The 22,657-nt window shown below is 38.8% G+C and overlaps 1 protein-coding gene across 6 annotated transcripts; it reads right to left on the bottom strand.

Moving 5' to 3' along the window:
- Positions 1 to 768: 768 nt before the first annotated feature.
- LATS1 (large tumor suppressor kinase 1) lies at positions 769 to 22,419 on the bottom strand. 6 transcript variants are annotated; one of them, XM_015620931.3, is made up of 8 exons: positions 22,344 to 22,419; positions 17,981 to 18,486; positions 15,759 to 15,909; positions 12,415 to 13,943; positions 7,162 to 7,744; positions 6,284 to 6,466; positions 5,932 to 6,038; positions 4,448 to 4,972 (listed from the first exon to the last, which is right to left on the bottom strand). In XM_015620931.3, exons 2-8 carry the CDS (start codon positions 18,329 to 18,331, stop codon positions 4,454 to 4,456), a joined length of 3,423 nt encoding a protein of 1,140 aa, XP_015476417.1. In that variant the 5' UTR covers positions 18,332 to 18,486; positions 22,344 to 22,419; the 3' UTR covers positions 4,448 to 4,453. The 6 variants fall into 6 exon arrangements, with proteins under 6 accessions (XP_015476419.1, XP_015476417.1, XP_033368660.1 ...); XM_033512769.1 differs by lacking the exon at positions 22,344 to 22,419 and adding an exon at positions 21,226 to 22,295; XM_015620932.2 differs by lacking the exon at positions 22,344 to 22,419 and adding an exon at positions 21,839 to 22,295.
- Positions 22,420 to 22,657: the final 238 nt, after the last annotated feature.

Below are 22,657 nucleotides of genomic sequence, written 5' to 3'. Positions count from 1 at the left end.
TGAGGTGACAGCCAAGTACAACAGCATTCCTGCTGTTAAACTTGTGCCATTTTATTGTTAAACAGTAGAGTTGTTGCAGCATAAATGGGACTTGTAGAAGAGGGATGTGAAGGACAGTAAAATAAGTGCAACTGGGAATCTAGTGTTTAAAGAAGATGATTTTCACTTCTTATAAAGATTAAATGTGGGGTTTATCATTCCATCAAGTGTTACACTACAGAAACTGATCCTGAGAAAACAGGAACAGTTTCTATAACTCAGGAATGTCACCGACTACCAGTAGCTGATAATTCAGTTAGGCTGCTCACAAGAGCTGGAATTCTCTCTCTTATTCTGAAACAACTTTTAAGAAGGTGTCAGTGCAACCACCAGGTTGCACATCCCATCCCCCAGGTCAAACACACACATGCTGTGCATTCAGTCAGCAGGGGCAAGGCAGCCTCCACTGCCCAACTGCTGGGCACTGAAAAACTGGAAACCTGGCACTCCTGGATGAAGGGGATGGATGCTCCAGTGTTCCTACTGGAAAAGTCAGCAAACATGCACATTCTTTTCATCTGAACACCTGGAGTCTTGCATACCATGGTCCAAGCCACCACCCCATAAGCCCCTAAGACCCAAATGTGCCAATGGGCACTGGAAGATCACATGGCAGACATGTAGCTGGATTGCAGGAATTCAGAGACCTGGCAAAAAGGGATGCCCAGGTCATGATCGAGACAATACTCAAAAAAACACTGAATAACTTACTATGGCCATGAGATAATGTGAGATTTTTAAGTTTACTAGATAGACACAGAATGAATGATCCTCTTAAGCAGAATTGTGGGAGATGGTCTATGCATTTAATTGGAGAATCCAAAAGAACTGACAGTCTTATAATACAAAAAAGACATTATATATACATATACACACAGAATATGTCTATATATATCTGTATAGATATATATAAATCAGTAAACTTGAATAGTGCCTTTATCATGAGCATCTTAAGGCATTCAGACATTTTATTATGACATTGACCCAGTTCATTATCTTTTTGCTTTGGCTGAAATAAAGCAAACAGATTTAAAGGTCTGATCTGAAACACCCACAACATCTGAAACAAAAGCTTAATAGTATCTTCAGTGACAGCAGCATCATCTAAGAACCCACCCACCCACTGCACTGCCTATCAGCTGAAAACTATTAAAAGGAGTCTAAATAAATCATTCCCACTCACAGTTTTTGCAACAGCGGAAGATACATCAGTCTCAAAGAGGCTTTCTAGCCATATATTCTATAGATTCTATTACAAATTGAGGAAAGAAAAGATACAGCAAGAGGGCCTGCCCGAGGATAGAATGCCACTGAATATCAAATAGTATTTACAGTACAAGTTATAGGATTATAGAACATTTTATAAATACAATTAATATGTATACAAGGGCACATAAAAGAGAAACTTGTTTTCATGCTTTACAAAGTAAAAGTAACCTGAACTAAAACTTACTGCAGAATTCCACAGCTGCTGGCTAGGAGCCTCTCTTCTCCACTGCCTGTACAAACCAATCCCCATCGTAGGTCACCAGTGAAGCACCCATGTTTTAAGCAGCAACTACGAAGAATCTCAACAGACTCCGAATCTATGTATGAAACGTCAAGTTTCAAAACATGGGTAAGACAGAGCGTGCTGGAGAGCTGTGACAACATTCACGTGTAACTACCTTTCTCAGAGGAGAACCTGGACTGTAACAAACTGCACTTTTTGCAAGGGAATACATAATACTGCAGCATACAGGTGGCAAAATTCAAACAAGGTACATTACAACTTCTAACACCTGATACTAGAAAATGCCAGGTGCATCTACCAAATTCTAAAGATGTGAGCACTTCTTGTATTTGTTTAAAAAAGGCAAAAGAGTATTTAATATTTCAGTACTTGCACATGTCCTTAAAAGAATCAGTAACTTCCTTTAAAAAATTGTTCTTTCTTTTTAGAGCAATGGTGCCTTTACAGGACACATTTTTTACCTTTTTTAGAATTATTTTTAAATTGCTTAAGATCAGAAATAGTATTAAACAGGAATACACCATAGTATAGTGCAGGCAGATGAGAGCTATACTCAGATGAAAAGGCAATTTTAAGAGTCAATTTAATGAATTGACATTATTTTCTCTGCACACTTCAAAAATGGTGAGGTGGGCTTGATTAAATTACCTTTAACCAGCAATATATTATACTTTTCTCCAAGACAAGTAGACCAGTTTTACTGGGATACTTACTATGAAGGAGGATAATCTTTAAAGTTTATTTACATGAAAAGCAATCTTTTTTTACGTAATATATAAAATGGAGTAGTTATGCACTGCAGCCATTTTATAATAATTAAGCTAAATGAAATTAATTTTAAAAGCTACTCTATTTGAACAGCTGTGGGGAAGGCAGAACAGGAATAGTTTTATTAAGCTGCAAACTCATTTTCATTATAGAAGGCAACTAACTAACTACTTGTTTGAGAAAACAATTTCTCATAACCATTTTCTAACCATTATAAACTGTTCACAGTAGTGGGGTGAACTTCCACAAACATCTTCTCCTGTGACAAAGTATGTTTAAGAAGTTTCCTCACTGCCAACCTGCTGCAGTTCCTCAGTTATGTCAATACAAATCATTTTTGGACCACACTAGAAACTGGATCATTCAAATGACCACACTTACAAGAAAGGAAACTCCAAATGCTAACCAACAAGCACTTTCTTCACTGGTCCAGTATTTAGGACAGTACTAGAGACAGTTGCACTAGTTGCACAAAGAGAGACACAGGACTGGAACACAGAAAGAGAACAAATGGCCATAAGCAAACAAACGAGCTTGGTGTGAAAAGTAAACTGGTAACTGATGCTCGCTTCAAGAACAAATATGAACACCAATTTCATGACATTTAGACAGTTGCAATGCCAGTGCAATGGCACAAATAATAATTTAGGAAAGTAGTAATGCTTACATGCATGTTATTAGATTATCCATTGGAATTCAATTCCAAGGAAGAAGAAATGCTTCAAAAGACATTAAGTTTACTAAAAATAGTACATTTTTTTTTACCACTGGGTTTATTTTAGGAAAAAGAAGGATAGAGACAAAAACATAGTTCTTTCTGCCTCTCAACACTAACTCCTGATCTTGTCTCAGTGAAGCTGCTTAGTGATGCTCCCATCCCTGCTCCACATAACCTCAACAAGCTCAGTACCCTCCCACCAGGAGACCCTAGGAAACACCTGAGCATCTGCTGCTGGAAATTATGGAAACAGTAATGCAGAAGGCAGCAGGCACAGCTGTAAGTTCCCAATTCTGTTCAGAACCAGGCTGTGAAAGAGGATTGAAACTGTACTGCCAGCTCAGACCTGTGCACAGCCTTTCTCAGTGCCTGTGTAACCAGGAGGATAATTGTTCTAGCCAAGGGAAATGGATCTCCACAAAAAGTCTCAAAAGTCATAATTTATAATCTTTTCCCATGACTATCTCAAATTTATCATGAAGACACTAATCTAAAATTTATTTTTCAAACTAAAAACTCCAACTAAAGCAGCACTGTACACACTTTACAGTTTGGTTGTAATCAGAAAATTGAACTAGATTTCAGAAAGTATTGTTTCTAAGGCTTCTTTTCCTCTCACATCTATACAACTGATGCCGGGAGACAGTCGTTTCTGAATGAGCAGTCCTGCTTTGAGAGTATCAGTCACACGCTACATTTTACTAATATCAAATCCAATTACTATTTAACAAAATACTAGCTCTAATGTTTTATTATCTTATTCATACTATACCCAAGACTGACACTTTCTTGTTTCTAAGCTGAGAGAGAACTAGGCCACTCCCACAGCAGCTGGAAACATTTCACCAGATTAAGTGGCTGCTTTTCCAACACTGTGAATAATAAGGCTAAATACAGTAAGAAGTCAGGGTACAGCAGCTTTTTTTTTCTTTTCAGAAATGTATCAGAGAACTTTATTAGCATAAAGTAGGTTTTATATTTGGTCAATGCATGGAAAAACTGTGATTAAAAATTCTGAAGCAGATATATGTTCTCTAAAATTATTAAATATATGTATAAATAGACACCAAGCATCTTAGGGAAAAAAAAAATCACTATTTCCTATTTTGAGTACTTAGAGTACAGAGGACCACCAATAACAATATTCACGTGATTTTTTTTTACCTAACATCAAATCTCTTCTAAATTAAACAATTAACATCACTAGAATAAATTAATTTTTGAGAAGGATTTCCCTGTATTCTAAGGAAACAAAATGTACAGAGGGCAACTGAAGAAATAACTTTTTTAGCATTTAAAAAAAAGGGTGCCCATATTTACCCTAGCAATATTCTTTCAATTCTCTTAAAGGAAGAGACTTTTCAAAAGCTATAGCTGCAAAATTGATTATTTAATTTTTGACCTTCATGCCTCTACTAAACATAAACCAGATCACGACTCTGAACTCCTCTACCTGCCTGTTCATCATCATCATCATCATCATCTGACTGCTGTTCTGAGTTTTGGGAACTACCATACTCATACTCAATGGGCTTTGGATTGTTGTACGGGTAGCCATTGTCATCAAAAAACCTTCGGAAGGTGAACTCATAAAAAGCATGCTCAGGATGTTTTCCATTTTTGTACCACCCATTGAGGGTATCGTTTCTGTTCCCCTCCTTATCATCATCACTCCACAGTTTATCTGGATCGACTGGATCAAAGTTGGACGTGTCCGTAGGATGAGCAATTTTGGGAATGTAGAAAGCAGACTGTCGCCGTAGATCGCTTGAAAAATCAATTGTTTTGAAGAATGGATGAGCTTTTATTTCATCGGCACCGTTTTTGCCTAAACGATCTTCTGGCCCTCGGCAGAGTTTAATAATAAGGTCAGAGGCCTCTGGAGTCAATTTAGCCTGAGGTGGAATGTGAAGTGCAGTTTGCCAGTTGATAACCTTAGAAGCAAAAAGATGTGTTTTTTATTTAAAATTTCACAAAAAGGAAAAAATGCATTTAAACAACAAAACAAAACAAATGACCAGAAAGAAATAGTTCAGTAGGTCTAAGGTTTTTCACAGTGGAGGGGAAAACATGAAGCTGCTCTTTCAGAAACACAAGGAATATGTTGTCTGGAAATCTGGCAAAATGCAAGTTTATTTATATTCCAATCTAAACTAGAATCTAGCATGGAAGACCCTTGCTATAAACCAACAGAGATACCATAAAATCCAGCACCTGGAACCTGAGATTAGGCACATGCCTTACAATCCTAAAAAGGTGAGGGAGATGAGTTTTGAGCTATAAGACATACTGTAAAGACTAACAGATTCCAAGTTAAAAAAAACAAATCAATAATGCACTACATGTGAGTAGTGCACCTGAATACAGTTTTGCAAAAATGACACCTGTAGCAGACTGCCTTGATGCTTTCTCTGAAACAGCAGGGGCTCAGGAAGGAAAGGCTCTCAGCTGTCAGTCGCCCTGAGCAGTCATCGACTGCTCCTCCACCTTCCCATGCTAAGCACCTGCAGGTACCTCACCAAAGGAAATCCTCTGCAGGAAAACAGGCATTGAAGCCAAGAAGTGGAAAAAGAACACACTGACACTGGAAGAGGGGAAGGGAAGGGGAAAGGGAGTAACAACTGGAACAGATACAAACAGTGAAAGGCTGAGATGTGATAGTATTTTTAGTTGGAACGGTTACTGCATGACCACATAAGTTACAAATGTGATTCTAGAAGTCACTTTATAAATTAAGTGCAACTCCATAGTAACATAAAGTTTAAAATCTCCACAGTTTATAACATGCTTGGATAGGCAGCCCTTTCAAACGTCTCCTTTGTTTCCACTACAAATTAGCAAGACTATGTAAGTTTCAAGCCTTTTTCAGACTATTAATACTTTTAACAGTTACCTTCATTTGTGTTTCCAGTGGTGTTTGTGCCAGGAATGGAGGCTGCCCCACTAGCATCTCAAAGAGAATTACTCCAACACTCCACCAGTCACACAACTGTGTGTAACCTGAAATAAAGTTCAAATAAGGTAGTCGAGCCTTTGTAGTTTTTTTAATTTCTAAGAACAAAAAAGATCATAAGAGATTTCAATTCTATTCAATACTCATTTAAGATTTCTATATTAACAACTGCTTATTTTTCTGTTAAAATATCGCATCCTTGGGAAAAGCAGGAGTGTGGGAAAGGTGAAGCAGGACACCTGAATACCAGTTACTCTGCAGTGAGACTGCAGTACAAAAATGCATTCGTTACCTGTTCGTAGCAACACTTCTGGGGCAATGTAGTTGGGTGTGCCCACCAGGGAATGGGCCAGGCAGCGCTGGTGCTGCCGTGCAGCCCTGCGCTCCAGCGGCTTCAGCCGATCCCCACACCTGCAGTTTGCTGGGTCCCCCCACTCACTGCTGAAATCCATACTGTCCTGACGGGCATGATCACCTGCCATGGAGTGACAAGGACAGCAAAACTGAGGATGATTACTTTAATTCTTATCTAATACAACATTTTCTCTATCCGTTAACATTTCGTGTTACAAGACCGAATCTGTTTCAGCTTCAATACTCGACAGTTAAAACAGAAATCAAAATCAAGATGTTGATTTTTGTTTATTATATAAAATACCTCAGAGAACACAATTTTTTTAAGTTAGTTTTTGACATAACTGTGAGAAAGTATCAATTTCAATACCTTTCAGATTTTTTTTAACATCACCAAATTGGGTGTATACTGTTTATATTGCTTTTACACTTACATAAACAAAGAACCTCTAACATTCAAATCATCAAAAAATAAAAGCAGATTTTAAATCTTTATCTTCTCACCAGAGACTGTGTAACAGTCTGGCCTAAGATACATGAATTTTGAGAAAAACTAATCAAAAGTAATTTAAACCTTGTTTTTGAAGGTATGTTTTTATTTTTTCAAACTAAAAACAAGTTGCCACATAATCTGTATTTTACCACTCCCAAAACTGATTTCTCTTCTGCTCCAGCTTTTTCTTTAGCTGTTGTTTTAAGTAATGAAGTAGGATTTTGAAAAGCCTACTTAAACCTTCTCATAAAGGAAACAGCACAGTCATCTTTCTACTCATTTATAATTCAATTCCTTATAAAGAATATTTGTATTTCTCTTACCGCTCTGGTAGTATTTTGAGTCATGGGTCCATCGAAAACCAGTACAGAGCCCGAAGTCAGTCAATTTTATATGACCATCACGGTCTATCAAGATATTATCAGGTTTAATATCTCTGTGGATGAAGCCCATTTTATGAACACTTTCAACTGCGCATGTCAGTTCTGCTGTGTAGAACCGTGCCAGATTTTCTGGAAAGACACCCATTCTAATTAGGAGACTCATCATATCACCTCCTGGAATGTAGTCCATTACAAAGTACAAATTGTCCTTATCTTGGAATGAATAGTACAGGCGAACCACCCATTCATTATCAGCCTCTGCAAGGATATCCCTCTCAGCTTTAACATGAGCAACTTGATTTCTAAGCAAGACATCTTTTTTCCTCAGAGTCTTTGTTGCATATAGAGCATTAGTATCCACCTTTCTTGCTAGGCAAACTTCTCCAAATGCTCCAACTCCCAGGGTTTTAATTTTTACAAACATTGACTTGTCCATTTTAGCTCTTCTTAGCCGAATGTAATTTGACTCTTTCTGGCACAACATTTTCCTCATTTGATCCCGGGCTTCTGGTGACAATCCAACCTGCGCAGCAAACAAAGTTAAATCTGAAGAGTGAACAGTACTCTTAACTCTTGGTGATCTTCTCATAATTAATTACAAGGCTTAGGCAAAGCAAACCAAATACTTATACACAGCACAAGAAATATTACTTAAAGGGATTTGGTTTTAATTTACATATTAGGATTCTATGAAAACATACAGGAGTGATAAAAACTGAAATGTGATCATTTTCAACAGCAAAATGCACAAGGTGCCATGCACCAGAAGGTTCTAGAGAAGGGACTACTACATTCTTAAGAAAGGTAATTTACAAATTACTGATAAAATCCACTGCAAAAAAATATCATCTGAGTAACAGTGTGCATCAGCTGCCTCCCTGATTCTCCTTACATGGTTTAAGAAAGCCAAAACATGTCTAGGAGCTGTAACTTGCTGAGGGCTAAGGAGCTGCCACAGAAAAGGCAGACTAGCTGGAGGAGAAGTCACTGAACTTCCTGACAATGCTCTAGAATTTCAGCTGCAGAAGGGAATATGGACTCCCTCTCACTCTCTCCCATGTGTAGCTTCCCAAAACAGATCCTACTGGCACTGCTTCCTACTGCCCGCCCACACCAAGCCCATGCCTCTGCCACAAGCCTGAACCTGACGTTCCCTCTCATCACATAATGCACCACTTTGCTCACACTCTCACCACTGCTCTCCACTCTACCTAGGAGCCAGCTGAGCAGAGCACTTCCTTTTGAAGTGGCTCACTCCTCCTGACAGTATCTTCACTTGGCTCCCATCTGTGTAACATATCCCTATCTTGACTCAACATCCCTGGTGTTCCAGCCAATGCCACCAACATTCTGACAGCTGAAACACTCACAGGCCACACACAACTCATCACCCACAGGGTTGAAACCCTTATCTACAAGAACCACATTCTTGATCACTCTCATTGTACTCCAACCTCTGTGCCCTCCTGGTATATTTTTGCTGGTTTCAATTCCCTTAAAAGTCCCATTCAATTTTGGTGCAGTTTTTTGTGGCAAATTTTAGGGCCTGGAATCAGAATAATCATTCTTCTTTGTTTTAATGTGAATAGAATCTGTCTTCAATTTTTTATATTTTTTTCTTTGTGACACAATCCCCACATAGCTTGATGTTCATTCCTTCTTTTGTTTTCTGACAGTATTTTCAAATTACTATATGCTACCTTCCTCACAGAATCTCAATTATTTTATCTACCTATCTGGCTTGAAATCACCATCCCACACCAATGATTTCCAAGTTTAACCTATAGCATACTCCCTTATTTTTTTATGTTGATCATAAACTCAAACATGCCCACACTGAACCCCTGCAAACATCACTGTAATCAAGCACTATTTTAAAAGCTTTCCATTTCTTACTGTCACATCTTATCAATTCTTGATACCAAATCTTGCTTTTTCCATCTATTTAAAGTCTCAAATATCTGAGATACTGTCTTCATAGCAGTCAAACCATCAATAGGACTAAGTAACTAGTCTAGGCCTGTATAGACTGTATATTAATCTATTAGATTACTTTGGCCCTGCCTAATTTCCAACATAACTTGAAACAAAATATAATAGATGTGACTGAGAAAAAAACAACAAAAAAAATCAATTAGATATCATTCAGTATCTTAAAAATACTTCCATGAGTTACTATATGTCACCTATTAAAGAAAATATTGTTAGAACACAGAAATTTCTTACAGGCATCATAGCAAAAATGGATTCAAAGGAGATGCAATTAGGAAAATGCATTTAAAATGCTTGCCTACCCAAAGGAACTTCACAAGTTAGACAAATTTAGTAAGATTTAAATGAGGAAGGCTGTCTCAAATTTGAAACAAAAATTTTTGTAGACATCAGACAGGCAGTAGTTAGGACTGGTTAGCTGTAGATTCAAGACTGGTACGGGATATAGGTTCAACTACATATTTTGGATCAAAAAAATTGTCTTATTGTGGGAATATCTGCATACTGCCTTCCAAGACAGAAACATCTGAAGTTTTCTTTGAACTAACAGGCTTAAGGCACACTTCAACACAGAAGGAAGGATTACAAATGTCAAGAAGACAACTGAAGACCTGGGCTTGGTAAAGTTCAGACAATGGTGGGTCACCACCTTCTGGCCCATCTGAACCCTGAAGTCTGCCTCAGTACAGACCCACTTGACACAAACTGAACCCCACCCATCACTGACAAAGGTGGCAAAGAATAAAACCTAGACAGCAACAACCCCCTAGGAGTGAGATTCAATACAATATCTAATCACTGCAAGACATACAGTCTCCAAAACCCTTGTAGCTTTGCTTTCTTCTACCTGCTCTCTAGCTCTTGCCTTTGAACAGTTTTATCATAAAAAACTAGCCCAAGTACTGCAATTTGTCATCTCTTTCCTCAACCCACCTTAATTTTCCCTGTCATTTACTAAACCAAATGTTAATTACAAACCTTCTCTCTGAATTACTGTATTTTCCCCAGAATTCTCCTTAGCTTCAGCATTTACCAAAAACTGACAAACTGAGAGCTGCACAAACCTTTCTGCACATATATCTCCAATTTCAAGAAATTGTCATATTTCAATAAATATTTCAAGAAAATGTCAGACACCAAAAGTTTCATGACTTTCTCTCTATCATCACACAATTTGCTCTCATTCTGGTTCCTTCTCATCTTGCTGTGCCTTAAAGGGTGACTTAAATTTCTCTTTGCAGGAAAGACAGCTATTATAACTCTTGGCCAAACTCACACATTTAAATCAAACATTTTTGAGACCACTCAACTCCTAGGAGACCTGACACCATGGAAATATGTCACATGCTAGAAATACAGCATCTGGTGAAAGCAGGTATTTTCACAGGGATGCATTTTGACATTTTTTCTTTCAAAATTCAAAGGGGAGAGAGGAAGGGAATCAATATTTGCTTAATCTTCTTAAAACTTTCTGAAAATAAGTAATGAGCATGTTTCCCTTTCTCCTTCTCATGAAGACCCAACATATACTTTATTGTTGTGGCATTCCTCTCCTGCATGCTTATGAAAAAGGAGAGGTCTGCTGCAGCACAATAACCCATATTCCCCCCCTCCAGCCTGTAATTAAACATCCCAGCTTTAAATCTAGCATAAACCATTAAAACTCTAGCATTAATATTGTAACTATTATAAAATGCGCCTACTAAAGTGCTTTAAAAGCACAAGAAAAATATCAAGGAAAGTTATATCAGTGCTTTCATGTAAGTAATGCTTATTCTGAGATACCACAGAACACAACACAGTAAGAAGGGAAAATGAAGTTTGCAAATCAACATTAATTATAATCTTACATTTAAGTACTCAAAAATAGCCAAAATAAATTCATGCTTAATTTTGATGCAGGATCGCATGCAAAGCCCTCTAAAAAGGGATCATGCTATTCTTAAGAAACACTGTTGCTTCAGAATCTTACTTGTCTACACAGGGATGGAGGCTACAGAGTTCAGGAAAGCTTCCCACACCTTAACAGTTTAAATCAGCTGTTAGTGAAGTGAAAAAGGAAAGAGAGAAGACTAAGAATAAAGATCTAGTAAGAGTTCCAGGATGAAATCTTGCTAACATTTACATATTCGTGATTAAGCAAACACTTACAAAAGACTACAGCTTACATTAAGAATTTTCAAAGAGTAAGAAAACACAGATTTAAAAAACAGCATGTCAAGAAAGAGGCATAGGCCAAATACATACTTATAGAATAAATAAAAAGGAACATCATGCTTATGTCAAACTTTCAACTACAATTGCTAAGAAATATATATGTGTGACACATCTCTTTCATCTTTCTGCAAATCTGTTTTGCTACTTCTCACTGTTTTCTCTTTTGAAATGATATATGCTTGTCAGCTCCAGTTTTCTACCCTTTTGATTTGGTTTAACAGAACACAAATACTAGAACTGGACCACTGACTCAATGCAGGCACAAAAAAAGTTGATTTCACATGTATTTGTTTTATAATTATGTCCTTCAATTGCTCTTGTTTAAAAAGATGTATTTACAGTGCAGATTACAAAATAATTAGACAAAAGATACCATCTCTTTCATTCTAAAAAAAAAAAAAAACCCAACTAACCTTTAAATGTTTTTTTCATTTGAACTTAGAAAAACTATCCATACTGGTAACAAACTGCAGAATGTAAAAAATATCACTGTTTGGGTGTCTATATGTGCACTAGCCAGCCTGCAACTTGTCCCAAATTTGCTTGTACCTTCAGCACTTATTAAAAAAAAAAAAAAAAACAGAAATATTTTTAGAAGTCATTAAAATGTTGCCTATAACTCAAAAATCAAGATTAAACAGAACCCATAACAAAAAGCTATGAGCCATGTAAGCTACATCTCAGTTCATGCAACAATTATTTTGCTTCCGTCATCTTACTGTATGTTGGCCATATGAATTACCTTTAGACATGCAAAAAACTTAAATAAAACAAAAATCAATTTCTAAGAAGAAAATTAAATATGTAAACAAGACAAGGAAGAAACTTGCCACATCTTAAATACAAAGAATAAAAACAGACTCTAGTACCACAGTTCTAAATGTCCTACTTATCTGTACTATTTAATTCTTCAATTAAGACATATCCCATAAAACTAATACAGGAATAGTTTAGTCATAGATTTAGAAAGAAGGAAGAGTTTACCCGCATCATTTCATTCTCTAGTTGTTTTTTCCGATGCAAACGCTGCTGGTGTGACTTCAGTATATTCTCCACATGCTGCTCCATGAAGAATTTAAAAGCTTGAGGGGAGTAACTTTGAATGCGAGACTCTCTTCTTTCTTCATCTTTCTTGTTTTTTCTAACGGGAACAGGTGAGGTTGTAATTTGTTTCTTTTCTTTATCTGTTGAATCAACACATTCGTAATTCTTTTCATTCTCATCCTCCCTGGATAAAGGAGGTGGCTCCTCCTTGCTGAGCTTGGGTCCCGCCTCATACAGATTGACAGAAGGATTCTGATGTAACAAGTGTTTAGGGTAAGGTGGTGGGGGACCCTGGTAATTCGGAGCCTCCGCAACAGGAGACATAACTGCCATATTGGTGGAGGGACTGTCAGAGAAGGGAATGGTCTGAACACTTTGCACGGGCTGCGGCATCCAGGAAGGGTGAGTGGGTGCCAAGGCAGTCTGTAGCTCTGGTTTCAACACTCGCATGCTTTTCACTGGTTGCTGGATGGGAGCTGGCGTTATGGCTGTCACTGTGGTGGCCGAAGGCTGGGAGCTGCCAGAGTGACTCTGCCTGCTGCCGTGATGGTTGTTGAAGGAGTTTGACCGCACAGGAACGCTGGGCTGCCATGCAGGCATGTCGTGCCCATTGCCCGGCGACGACTGTGGCTGCACAGGAGAAGGCTGTGACCAGGATGCAGGTATTCCAGCAACATTTGTGTTGTAAAGTTCCAGGTTGTGACTATTTCTGTTTGGCACCATTATTGCCTGTGGAAGATTCCCATTGGTGTATGCTGAAGGAGGAGCAGATCCTCCTGCCTGCATCTGTAGTGCTGTGGGACTCTGCCTGTTAGTTGGATTCATTGGGTAAGGAGGTGGCTGGCGACTCACCGTATTTCCAGACACCACATTCTGGTGAACTATGAATTCTGCCTGACAATTGCCATTCTGCATTCCAGCTCTTCCTGAGGGAAAACTGAATTTGCTGTTGGCAGAACTCTGCATGATTATCGGTTGCCTGCCAATGGGGACAGCACTCATGCCTCTCTGACCCTGTGTGGATGAATTCATAGGAGAAGGATTCATAGGTGGAGGTGGATAACCATCCTGCCATGCTCCTGGTGGCACTGGAGAAATACGGGAGATCACATATTCCATGTTTCCAGAGTACCGCTTTGTTTGAGAATTTGGCTCCCAGGAAGGAGGTGGAGGAGTAGTTCCCCTTGGAGGGGGTGTCTGTCCCCGAGGAGGTGGAGGAGGAGGAGTTACACTCCTTATCTGTGGTAGAGGTGGGGGATTCACTCTTTGTCCATTGCCAGGATGAGCCTGAGCAAATGCTGCAATGCCAGATCCAGATAATGGTCTTCCTACATCAGGCTGGGAGCTGGGACTTTCCGAGCGATAAACAACACCCTCTGCCAGGGAAGGGCCGTGCCGCTGAGGAACCAAGGACTCCTTAGAACCCTTCCAGCTCTGCTTGCGGTTAACTGACTGCTGGACAGCCCCTGCTTCCACGAGAAGAAAACACAGCATTCACATTATTGGAAATTATCCCTATTTACTGCTTTGAGTATTTTGTTGTTCTGCATTAATTACTACAGAAACAGGACTTGAATTCTCTGACCTAATATAATCCACTGTACTTCATGTGAAAACTTTTTCTAGTAATACACAGCATTGCATGCTAATATGCTCAGTCTACATAAAAGAAGAAGAAAAACCCCAACATTGAAACTATAAAACTATAATACCAGAAAGTGGTTTTTTTAGAAATCACTTTTCTGAAAATGCGTTTTGCTTCAGTAAAAAACGCAAAATTTAACTGAAAAAAATGGTAATATGCAAAATTATTAGTCACACAATATATTTTTAATCACGTGTACAAGAAACTCTCAGAATGTTCAGCACAAATGCAAAATAAGTAATAGCACAGAAAAGTATGTTATGTTGCTATCCCTTACAGTTAACACTATTAAAACCCTTAAGTGTTCTTAAACTAAAATTTAACTGAATGCTGTAAAATCAAGGCTTCCACCTTTATGTGCATATAGATGACCTACACTTGTTATATTCCCATCATGCAGAATTTGATTAAGTATTTTAATTTTAAAAGTTGTATCTTTTGGAGTGAAAGTGTTATAGAGGCAAAAACTAAAACTGGATGAATGCAAAACTTACAGAGCAAAACTCTGCTATATATTTACTTCACAGAGGCTATTCTGCATCATATAAACAAAATATACAAGGAACTAATAGTGCAGGCAGTCTTACAGTGGTTTTTATCATGTTAACACTAAGATATGTGTAAACACATACAGTACTGTAACTGCTGAAAATCACCCTGTCCTCATTTAAAGAATGTGTTAATTACTATATTTTTGCAGGTAACAATGAAAACTATGTCTAAATGGTGGAATTTACCTACAAACTTCATACAAGAACCAACTAATCCTGCTGAACAGACTAAAGGAAAATAACACTGTTCTTTTCAACTCTTTGCTGGCTAAATCTTTCCTCCTGCCTATATTGTTAATTTAAAATCTAACTCCAGAGCTAGCAGCTCAGTGCCCAACTTTAGTCAAATAAAAGTTCAGTATTTCTGCTGCATTTTAAAGTTAACCTTTTTTCAGGTGTATGCTACTAAAAAGGCATCAAGTTGTATTAAAAATGTGTTAACATCTGTAAAGAAAGCAGTAATAGCAAGAGGCAAAATTCTGACTCTGCTAGTAAAGACACAGTCCATCCTCTAAAATCTCTAAGAATGTGAAGGCTGCCTTAAAAACTATACAAACAAAAGCTGGAATCAAGCAGAAAATTAAGCAGAGACGGATCCTGAAATATAATATCTTAAAATATAAACATCGTAGTCATATGAGATATATAAATATACACATATATACACAAAAATACACATACAGTATGCTGTTGTGTGGGAGTGTGTGTGAAGACAGACAAAAAATTAAAAGATGAATTCTATGCTCAGCACTTATGTCTAAGTGGTGCTTGACATAGAACAAAATACAGGCACCACATCAGCAAGGCAGAAATTACCAAAATGAGATCTAAATGCCATTCCTTGTATAAAATGGTCATGCACAGTAATAAAACCATGCAGTTATAAAACAATGCTTAAGAAACTCATGTCAAATAGACCTATCTTCCAGAAGGACTACATAAGATTATAACAGTAAAATGCTGTTTTTAAAAGCAAAACACCTGTATCTCAGCATTTCTGTTCTACTGTGAGTATGTCAAGGCAAAATCTATTTTTCACCTATAAGAATATACTCAGTGAGTTACTCAGTCACCATGGATACACTTACCTGGTGGTTTCATACCCGCATTTACAGGTCTTGCTGCTGCTGCAACCATCTGTTCCCGACGAGGATCCTGGTAGCTCATTTTACTTATGAATTCAATGGCAGCCTCTATACTACGGTTGTTAGTTTGCCTAAGAGCTTGTATAACCATATCCTAAAGAGAAAATTATATACAAAAAATGATTTACAAAAAAATCATAAAAAATACCAAAAATCATGGTTATTTAGCCCAATAGCCTCCACTAATTTTACCAAAATAATTTTACAAAGCATCAATTTCTCTTGATTGTTTTAAAACTAATTTTAAAATGTCTTCTCCAGAAGAGATCATCCAAAACAGTACTTCAGTCTCAATGTTCAGAAGAAAAGTTAACTTGTTGAAGCACTGTAGTTTGATGTAAATCATGTCATCTTGCTATTCATACAACAGCTTGGTCACACAATCCTTAAAAAGGGATTTTGTAATAAAAACACCTATACAATAAACTTGTCACAATCTTTATGGACCAGCTGACATTAGAAAAAGCAAATAAAACATTTTCAGCTTAAAAATTTGGTCACCTATGTGATATGAAGTATTCAATGTCTTAAAGAGTATCACTATACACAGAACATAAGAGGATTGGACTTGAAACATAGCAAGCAAAGCAAAAGAGATTTTCTGTAAGCTCTTTAGGATAAGAAACCCCAAATACAGTGAACAGCATTCTACCCTGATTCTTATACATATACATACATACATATAAAACTATCCATATACACCCACCTGATACTTACTGATATCTGTCTGTTCTACTTTAACCCTTAATACTACCTATTACCTGCGAGGTGGGGGGAAATAACCAGCATGTTTGTGGTATTTCATTTGGGAAAAAAAAAAAATAAGAAAAACTAATACAATTTGAAACTTCTCGACCAAGAAAAAATGCTTTCCTACTTCAGCTGTATCTGCTCCTAGTGACGTATGTGGATCAGTGCCATATGGGCTATTGTGGTAACACCACTGTAGGTTAACACATGGCAGAAAGGGCTTATCCTGGCACTGTGCCTGAAAAAAGCCCCATATAATCACAAGTGTCATGGGAATTTGCAGTTGTATCCAAGAACAAAGGGTAGAAGCAAAAGGCTTCAAGATACAAAGGATCCAACAAAAATACCAACTTAAGATACCTTTCTAGTTTATTGTCCAGCCACATACCACAAACTTGAGTTCACAAAACCAGCTGCAGGCTCAATCTGTAAAAATGGAGCTGAGAACTGGTCTACTTGGAAAAAACAAATGCACACCCCTCCTCGCCCCAAAATCCCACACAATTGCAACAATGAAACTTCCTCAACTGCAGCAACAAACCACAGAGCTGGAGCAAATTATTAAAAAAAATTATTTATCAATATAAAATCCTTCCATTCTTCCTGACACACAGTCTGGACTGTGCATTTGTGTGATCAAGAGAAAGGAACATGAAAAGTCACTATCAGCACTTGACACTGGGATGCTGTTGAGGAAAAGCCAGTTGGTAGTTTTGGAGAAGTTCACTCTTGATAGATGTAGATCTCTCTGTAAATACCAACACATCACAGATAGCAGAACTCATGAGCTGGTCACTACTGCAAGCAGTATATGCCTGCAAAGTTAATCCCTATTGTGGTACTGTGCCTTTTTCCTTTGGAAAGATAAGTGGTTTGCTAGCTCTTTTTTAAACATGCTTTTGTACCCAGGTTTACAAAGAAGGCATGAAAACAAGTGTGATTTACTTTGATGTGCAGGTCCCAGTAAAAACACAGGAGCTGTAAGTGTATTCATTTTTCCCCTTCTGAAACCACTTTTCAGATTAATTTCAAAAATATCTGGTATTGCCTTTCAATTTAGAACAACCATATTTTAATACCATAATTTTAATTAAGCACAATCCAAAATTACTTTAAGTATCAAAAGCAAAATCTAGAGTCCAGTCCTCTCTGCCTTAAATTATGTAATTAGAACAATCTACCACATAACAACAATTTGGATAAGATGCTTAAAAAAAAACAAAGCCAAGTCTCTCTAAATCCTTCTAGTCTTCTTCTACATTCCCCACTAATACCAGTTTCATGTCCTAACCAGAAACCTACCAGGTTTTGAAGCATTTTGCTTATCATGCTGTTCCCTGACCAACACCCCCTCCAACATGCATTAATAGTTTATAGCTAGCAGAACACCAAATCTTCAAAATAAAACACTTCACCTCATCAAAGCCAGCAGCTTGCAAGTCTTGCAGCATTTGTCGATTAACTTCTGACGTTCCTTTGACAGCTGAGGTTGCTTCATTTGCAAAAGGCAGAAGTGAGTTTCTTATCTCCTGCAAAACTTTATGATATGTTACGAATTTGGGTGGATTTCGGCCTTGTCTAGGATCTTCAGGTAACATTTTTCCCATGCTGTGATCAGCTTTAGCAGCATCTGAGGGTTTAGGCAAATTCCTGAGGCTCTCTCGTATTTCCTGTAGCATCTGCTGGCTGCTGCCAGTATAATTACTGGCAGGAAAAGTTTTAGGCCTCATTTGTCTATAACCTTCTGGTTTCTCACTTCTCTTCATGAAAACATGTATATATGCAACCTCCACCAAGGACTCGCTCACACCAGAATTCAAGGAAGACTGGCTGATGTCAGAACTTGTCAAAGTAGTGGCTCTTCACGGTGAAACCTTGGTTCCTGTAGTGCTGGAGTTTGTCACAACCCAAAACTGCTATTCTGTTAACAAAACATAACAAAACAAATCACATTTAACAGAGCAGTAAAAAAATTCACAATGTAGCACTGCTGGCAGTGAAACGTTCACAAGCAGCTCTGCCTTCACAGATACTAAAAGCATGCTAAGCAAATTCTTCAGGCAGTCTTTACCCAACCTAATTTACAAACCACGTTGGGATTTTAACTGTCTGTTAACAATGAATGTTTTAGGTGCCTCAAGTCTTAAACAGTCCTAAATTGCAAAGGATGTGGACGCAGTAAAGAGCAACTCCTCTGTCTGGCGGACAAAGTTTTCAAGAGCAGATACGAACCACAGGTGTGTGCTAACCCGTCACTGCTTCTTTGCCTCCCCTCTCTCCTGTGTCCATTTGTCACCTATGTTCTCTCCATCAACATCCTTACAGCCAGAAGAGCGAACTCTACAACCCAGTCAGCCAGGATATGGGTCAAATAACCTTGCTGTTCAATTATTCTGACATCCAACTCCAGAGAAAGATAGAATTTGAGAAGTACACCAGTAAGAGCATGTAATTACAGTGATTTTATCCATTCCCTAGCAGTCACATGTGTTAAGAGTAAACACTTGCCTAGCTCATCACATGTAATTTATGATTTCTTGTACCATCTTGTACCATCTGCCCCTTGAACCTGCTCAGAACTCAGATTCTGAGGCTTTCACAGTTTCTTAGCTCCAATCTCCTTGAACCAGTCTTCATCGACAGTTGAGTAATTCTTAAATTTATTTTACATAAGGGAAAATGAGAACAGGAAGAGAAACAAAGAAAATTGAATCAGATTTTTTTTTAATGTAAAATTGTTCCACAACTCAAGCATCAATTTCGCTGAGAGCATAGCTATGACATTTGGTAAGGGAAACAGAATTTTCTGCCAAAAGCCAAATAAAAAACGTTTGCATTTTGAAGGCGCTGACTCATCAGGGAAAGAGCCCCGTGTCTGCAGAGAACTCAAATCTCTGTGTCCAAGCTGGGCACTAATTATTACTGCAACTGCCATGGCAAAGGATAAAGCAACCACAGTGAAACATTGAAGAAATTGCAGAGCCTTTGCCTCTTTAGAGTATCATGAAATAAGACGGTGCAAGATAAACTGTTTTGGCACTGTCTTTTCTTCACAAACAACAAAAATGTTGAAGCTCAACTCACACTGTCCCTTTTACTACTGCGTTGTTAAGTGTTTCTCATATTAGACATAAATTAAACAAGTATCTAAATTTTACGCAGTCTACAAAAAAGTCACTCTTTCTCCATTCAGGTTTCATTTCTGTAATACTTGCATTGTAACAAACCAATTAGAGATTCAGCTACTGAGGAAGAATATGACAAGTTAACAGGAAAAAGAACTCTCAGAAGCACATGCAAATTATGTGAATTAAATACTCATGCTACCCATATATTAATAAAACCTGAAAGTTGGGAAGTAATATATAAATGAGGACTGTGAAAAGAAACACAAGGGATACCCACCTAACCCCATCCTCCTTGGAGAACCATTTTAGAAATAACGTAATTTCTCTTATGAAACTTTCTAAATCTTAAGGGGTATAACTGCATCCACAAGCTTTCTTTGCACTGTGACAGTTTTGAAACCTTAAATGAGTGTAGTTGTTTTTATATTTTTAAATACAGTCTGAGAGCATATCTTCGGTGTTCACTGAATAAGGAACAGATCATCAGACATGAGAGTGAATTTCAATAATTAACAGTGAAATTTTGCTCAAAGTATTAAGAAATCCAGTAATCAGCAGAAAGTACAGCTTGAGAGCAATTATAATGCAATTTAATTTTAGCCACTTTCAAAATAATTTTCCAAACATGCCATATTTAAGACCACATTGAAAATACTTTTTCAACAGAGAACTTTTTCCAAAGAAAATTAAGTAAGAACTTGACAAAATACCCATACGTAAGCTTTTAACAAATTCCAAAGGCCTGGAATTCAGGAGAAAACAGGGGTTTTGCACCTATGTATTTTACAAATTTCATCTGGTATTTCAGTATTCACTTTATGGTTACATGTCGGGTATGTAAGATAGACAAATCTAACACCCCTAAGAGAAATCAAGGTTAAATTAACGGGACAGTAAAATCAGAAATCAAGAGCATTCTTGGAAAATAAAGCTGCAGTCTAAAATTTTCAGCTGCAGCTTAGGTTTAGGAGTGTAAACCAGCCACTTATCTCCCACCACTTACCACAGACAGCCTAACTGTTTCTAAGACCACACAGCATGAACCAAGCCAAGAAACTTACCTAAATAAATAACATTTTTTTGGTGGGTTGTTCCTTTTGGCAGCACCAATGTACCAGCATGTATATGTGAAACTAAGTCATGATTCTTAGAAAACAAGTTAGTATCCCAGAAAGCAGGAATTACTACAGTTCAACTTGCTTTATATATGAACCTCAAATTTCACAAGTCATTTCTGCTTATAGACATTGGGACACATTTGAAAGGAAGAAAGTGCTGACTGCTGAGTAAGAAACGTATCTCAGCTTTGTACTTCTAACTACAAACACCAACTGTATCCAAGAGAACTGATGTCTATTCCCACCTGTAGTAGTTTTGTGTAATTAAATGATCTGTTTGTTAATGCAGCTGTTTTGGCTGATTAAATTCTCTTCCTTAAAGGACTTGAAAAAATAATCTTTCACTTATTTTCAAAATATGGGAATACAGTATTTTCTTCCACAGGTCAAACTGTAAGGGGAAAAGAAGCTCACCTTGGCTGGTTTTTTTCACATTATAATTATAAAAGACTGGACTTAGATAAATAAGTGCTTGAATGATAACTCAGAAGTGTTCAAGGCCAGGCTGGATGAGGCTTGGAGCAACCTGGTTGTGGCAGGGAGCTGGAACCAGATGGTCTCTAAGGTCCCTTCCAAGCCAAACCAGTCTGTGATGCTCTAAATGGCAACACACAACTGTCAATGACTCCCACGATTTTCTGAGGGAAAAAATACACAGCTTCATAATCTAACATAAACATTCTTCATCAAAATACTTTCAATGCTCGTATTTCCAACTGAGCACTGAACATCACATATTAATGTATTTTGGTACCCTTCCTCATGTACCTATTCTAACAGCTTATTTTATACATAATCACAATGCTTCACTGCTAGGGATAAAGAAAGTAACAGAGACTTCGCAAGTCATAAAAATTAAGTTTGCAGAGACTTGGTTCAGACCAACTAAAGGAAGCTCTTGTTTCAGGTAACAAGTCATTGAGCTGCAAAAGCAATTTCCCAAAGGATGCATTTCCAGCGCTAAAAGTTTTCATAGGATGAGGAGAAAACTGGACCCCGAAATTAACCCATAAGCACAACTACATACGGTCAGAGAAGCCAGAGCTGGAAAGAAACAGACGCCAGCTGAACACTAGGAACATTGTGCATTCGCTCGGTTTGTTTCCATTCTTACGCTCTGCTATCTCCTTTAGCAGGATACAGCTCTTCTACGTGCACATGAATTCCCGGGAGCAGCAGGAGTTATTTCAGGCGCACCTCGGAGCGATCTTCACGGCTAACAACAGCAGGGCAGCGTCTGAGCACCAAAGCCCCGCTGCGCTGGCTCAGGCCGGCACCGAATCCTGCAGGAGAGCAGGACCCGGCCTCCCAAGGACCACGCAGGCCAGGAGGCTTTCACCGCCGGGAGGAGTATCCCGAATGTGCCCCGCTGGGACACCTGCGCTTCTATGGCCCCGCCGGCCTCAGGCCGTGACCTGAGGTCGCTCTTGCCACGGCTGCGTCCCGCAGAGGGCCCGGGACGCCGGGCCGAGCCGCAGTGGGCCCTTTATCTCCCCGATCCCCCCTCCGGCCCCGCGCACGGCGAACTCTACCTGCGGCGAGAAGGCGGCGGCGGCGGCAGCGCCCCGGGCGCTCGGAGCTCGGCCCCGCCCGCGCGGCGCCGACCGGCCGCGGCCCTTCCCTTCCTTCCGCCCTTCCTCCGCCCCTCGGCGATGCCGGCAGCGCCCGCTCGGTCCCTCCGCCAGCGCCCGCCGCCGCCTGGGGCCGCTCAGTTCGGCGCCGCCATTTTGTCAGTGTCCCCGCCGCGGAGCCGCCCGGATATGGGCAGATCCCGGCCTGCCTCGCGCGGCTCCTGCCGCTCCCGGATGGAGCGGCGGCGGCTCCCGGATGGAGCGGCGGCAGGGAG

Source organism: Parus major, chromosome 3 (assembly GCF_001522545.3).
Source record: "Parus major isolate Abel chromosome 3, Parus_major1.1, whole genome shotgun sequence".
NCBI lineage: Eukaryota > Metazoa > Chordata > Aves > Passeriformes > Paridae > Parus > Parus major.
Note: the sequence above shows the minus strand (reverse complement) of the source record. Positions and strands in the feature narration are given on the sequence as shown.

Bases quoted from the DNA above. Each gene is read 5' to 3' on its own strand.
- LATS1 (XM_015620931.3), bottom strand. From the start codon at position 18,331: ATGAAGAGAAGTGAGAAACCAGAAGGTTATAGACAAATGAGGCCTAAA. The intron at 15,910-17,980 runs GTGAAGTGTTTT...TTTTCTCTTTAG, and splicing joins AAGCTGCTGGCTTTGATGAG to GATATGGTTATACAAGCTCT. The intron at 6,039-6,283 runs GTAACGAATGCA...ACTTTATTTCAG, and splicing joins AGAAGTGTTGCTACGAACAG to GTTACACACAGTTGTGTGAC.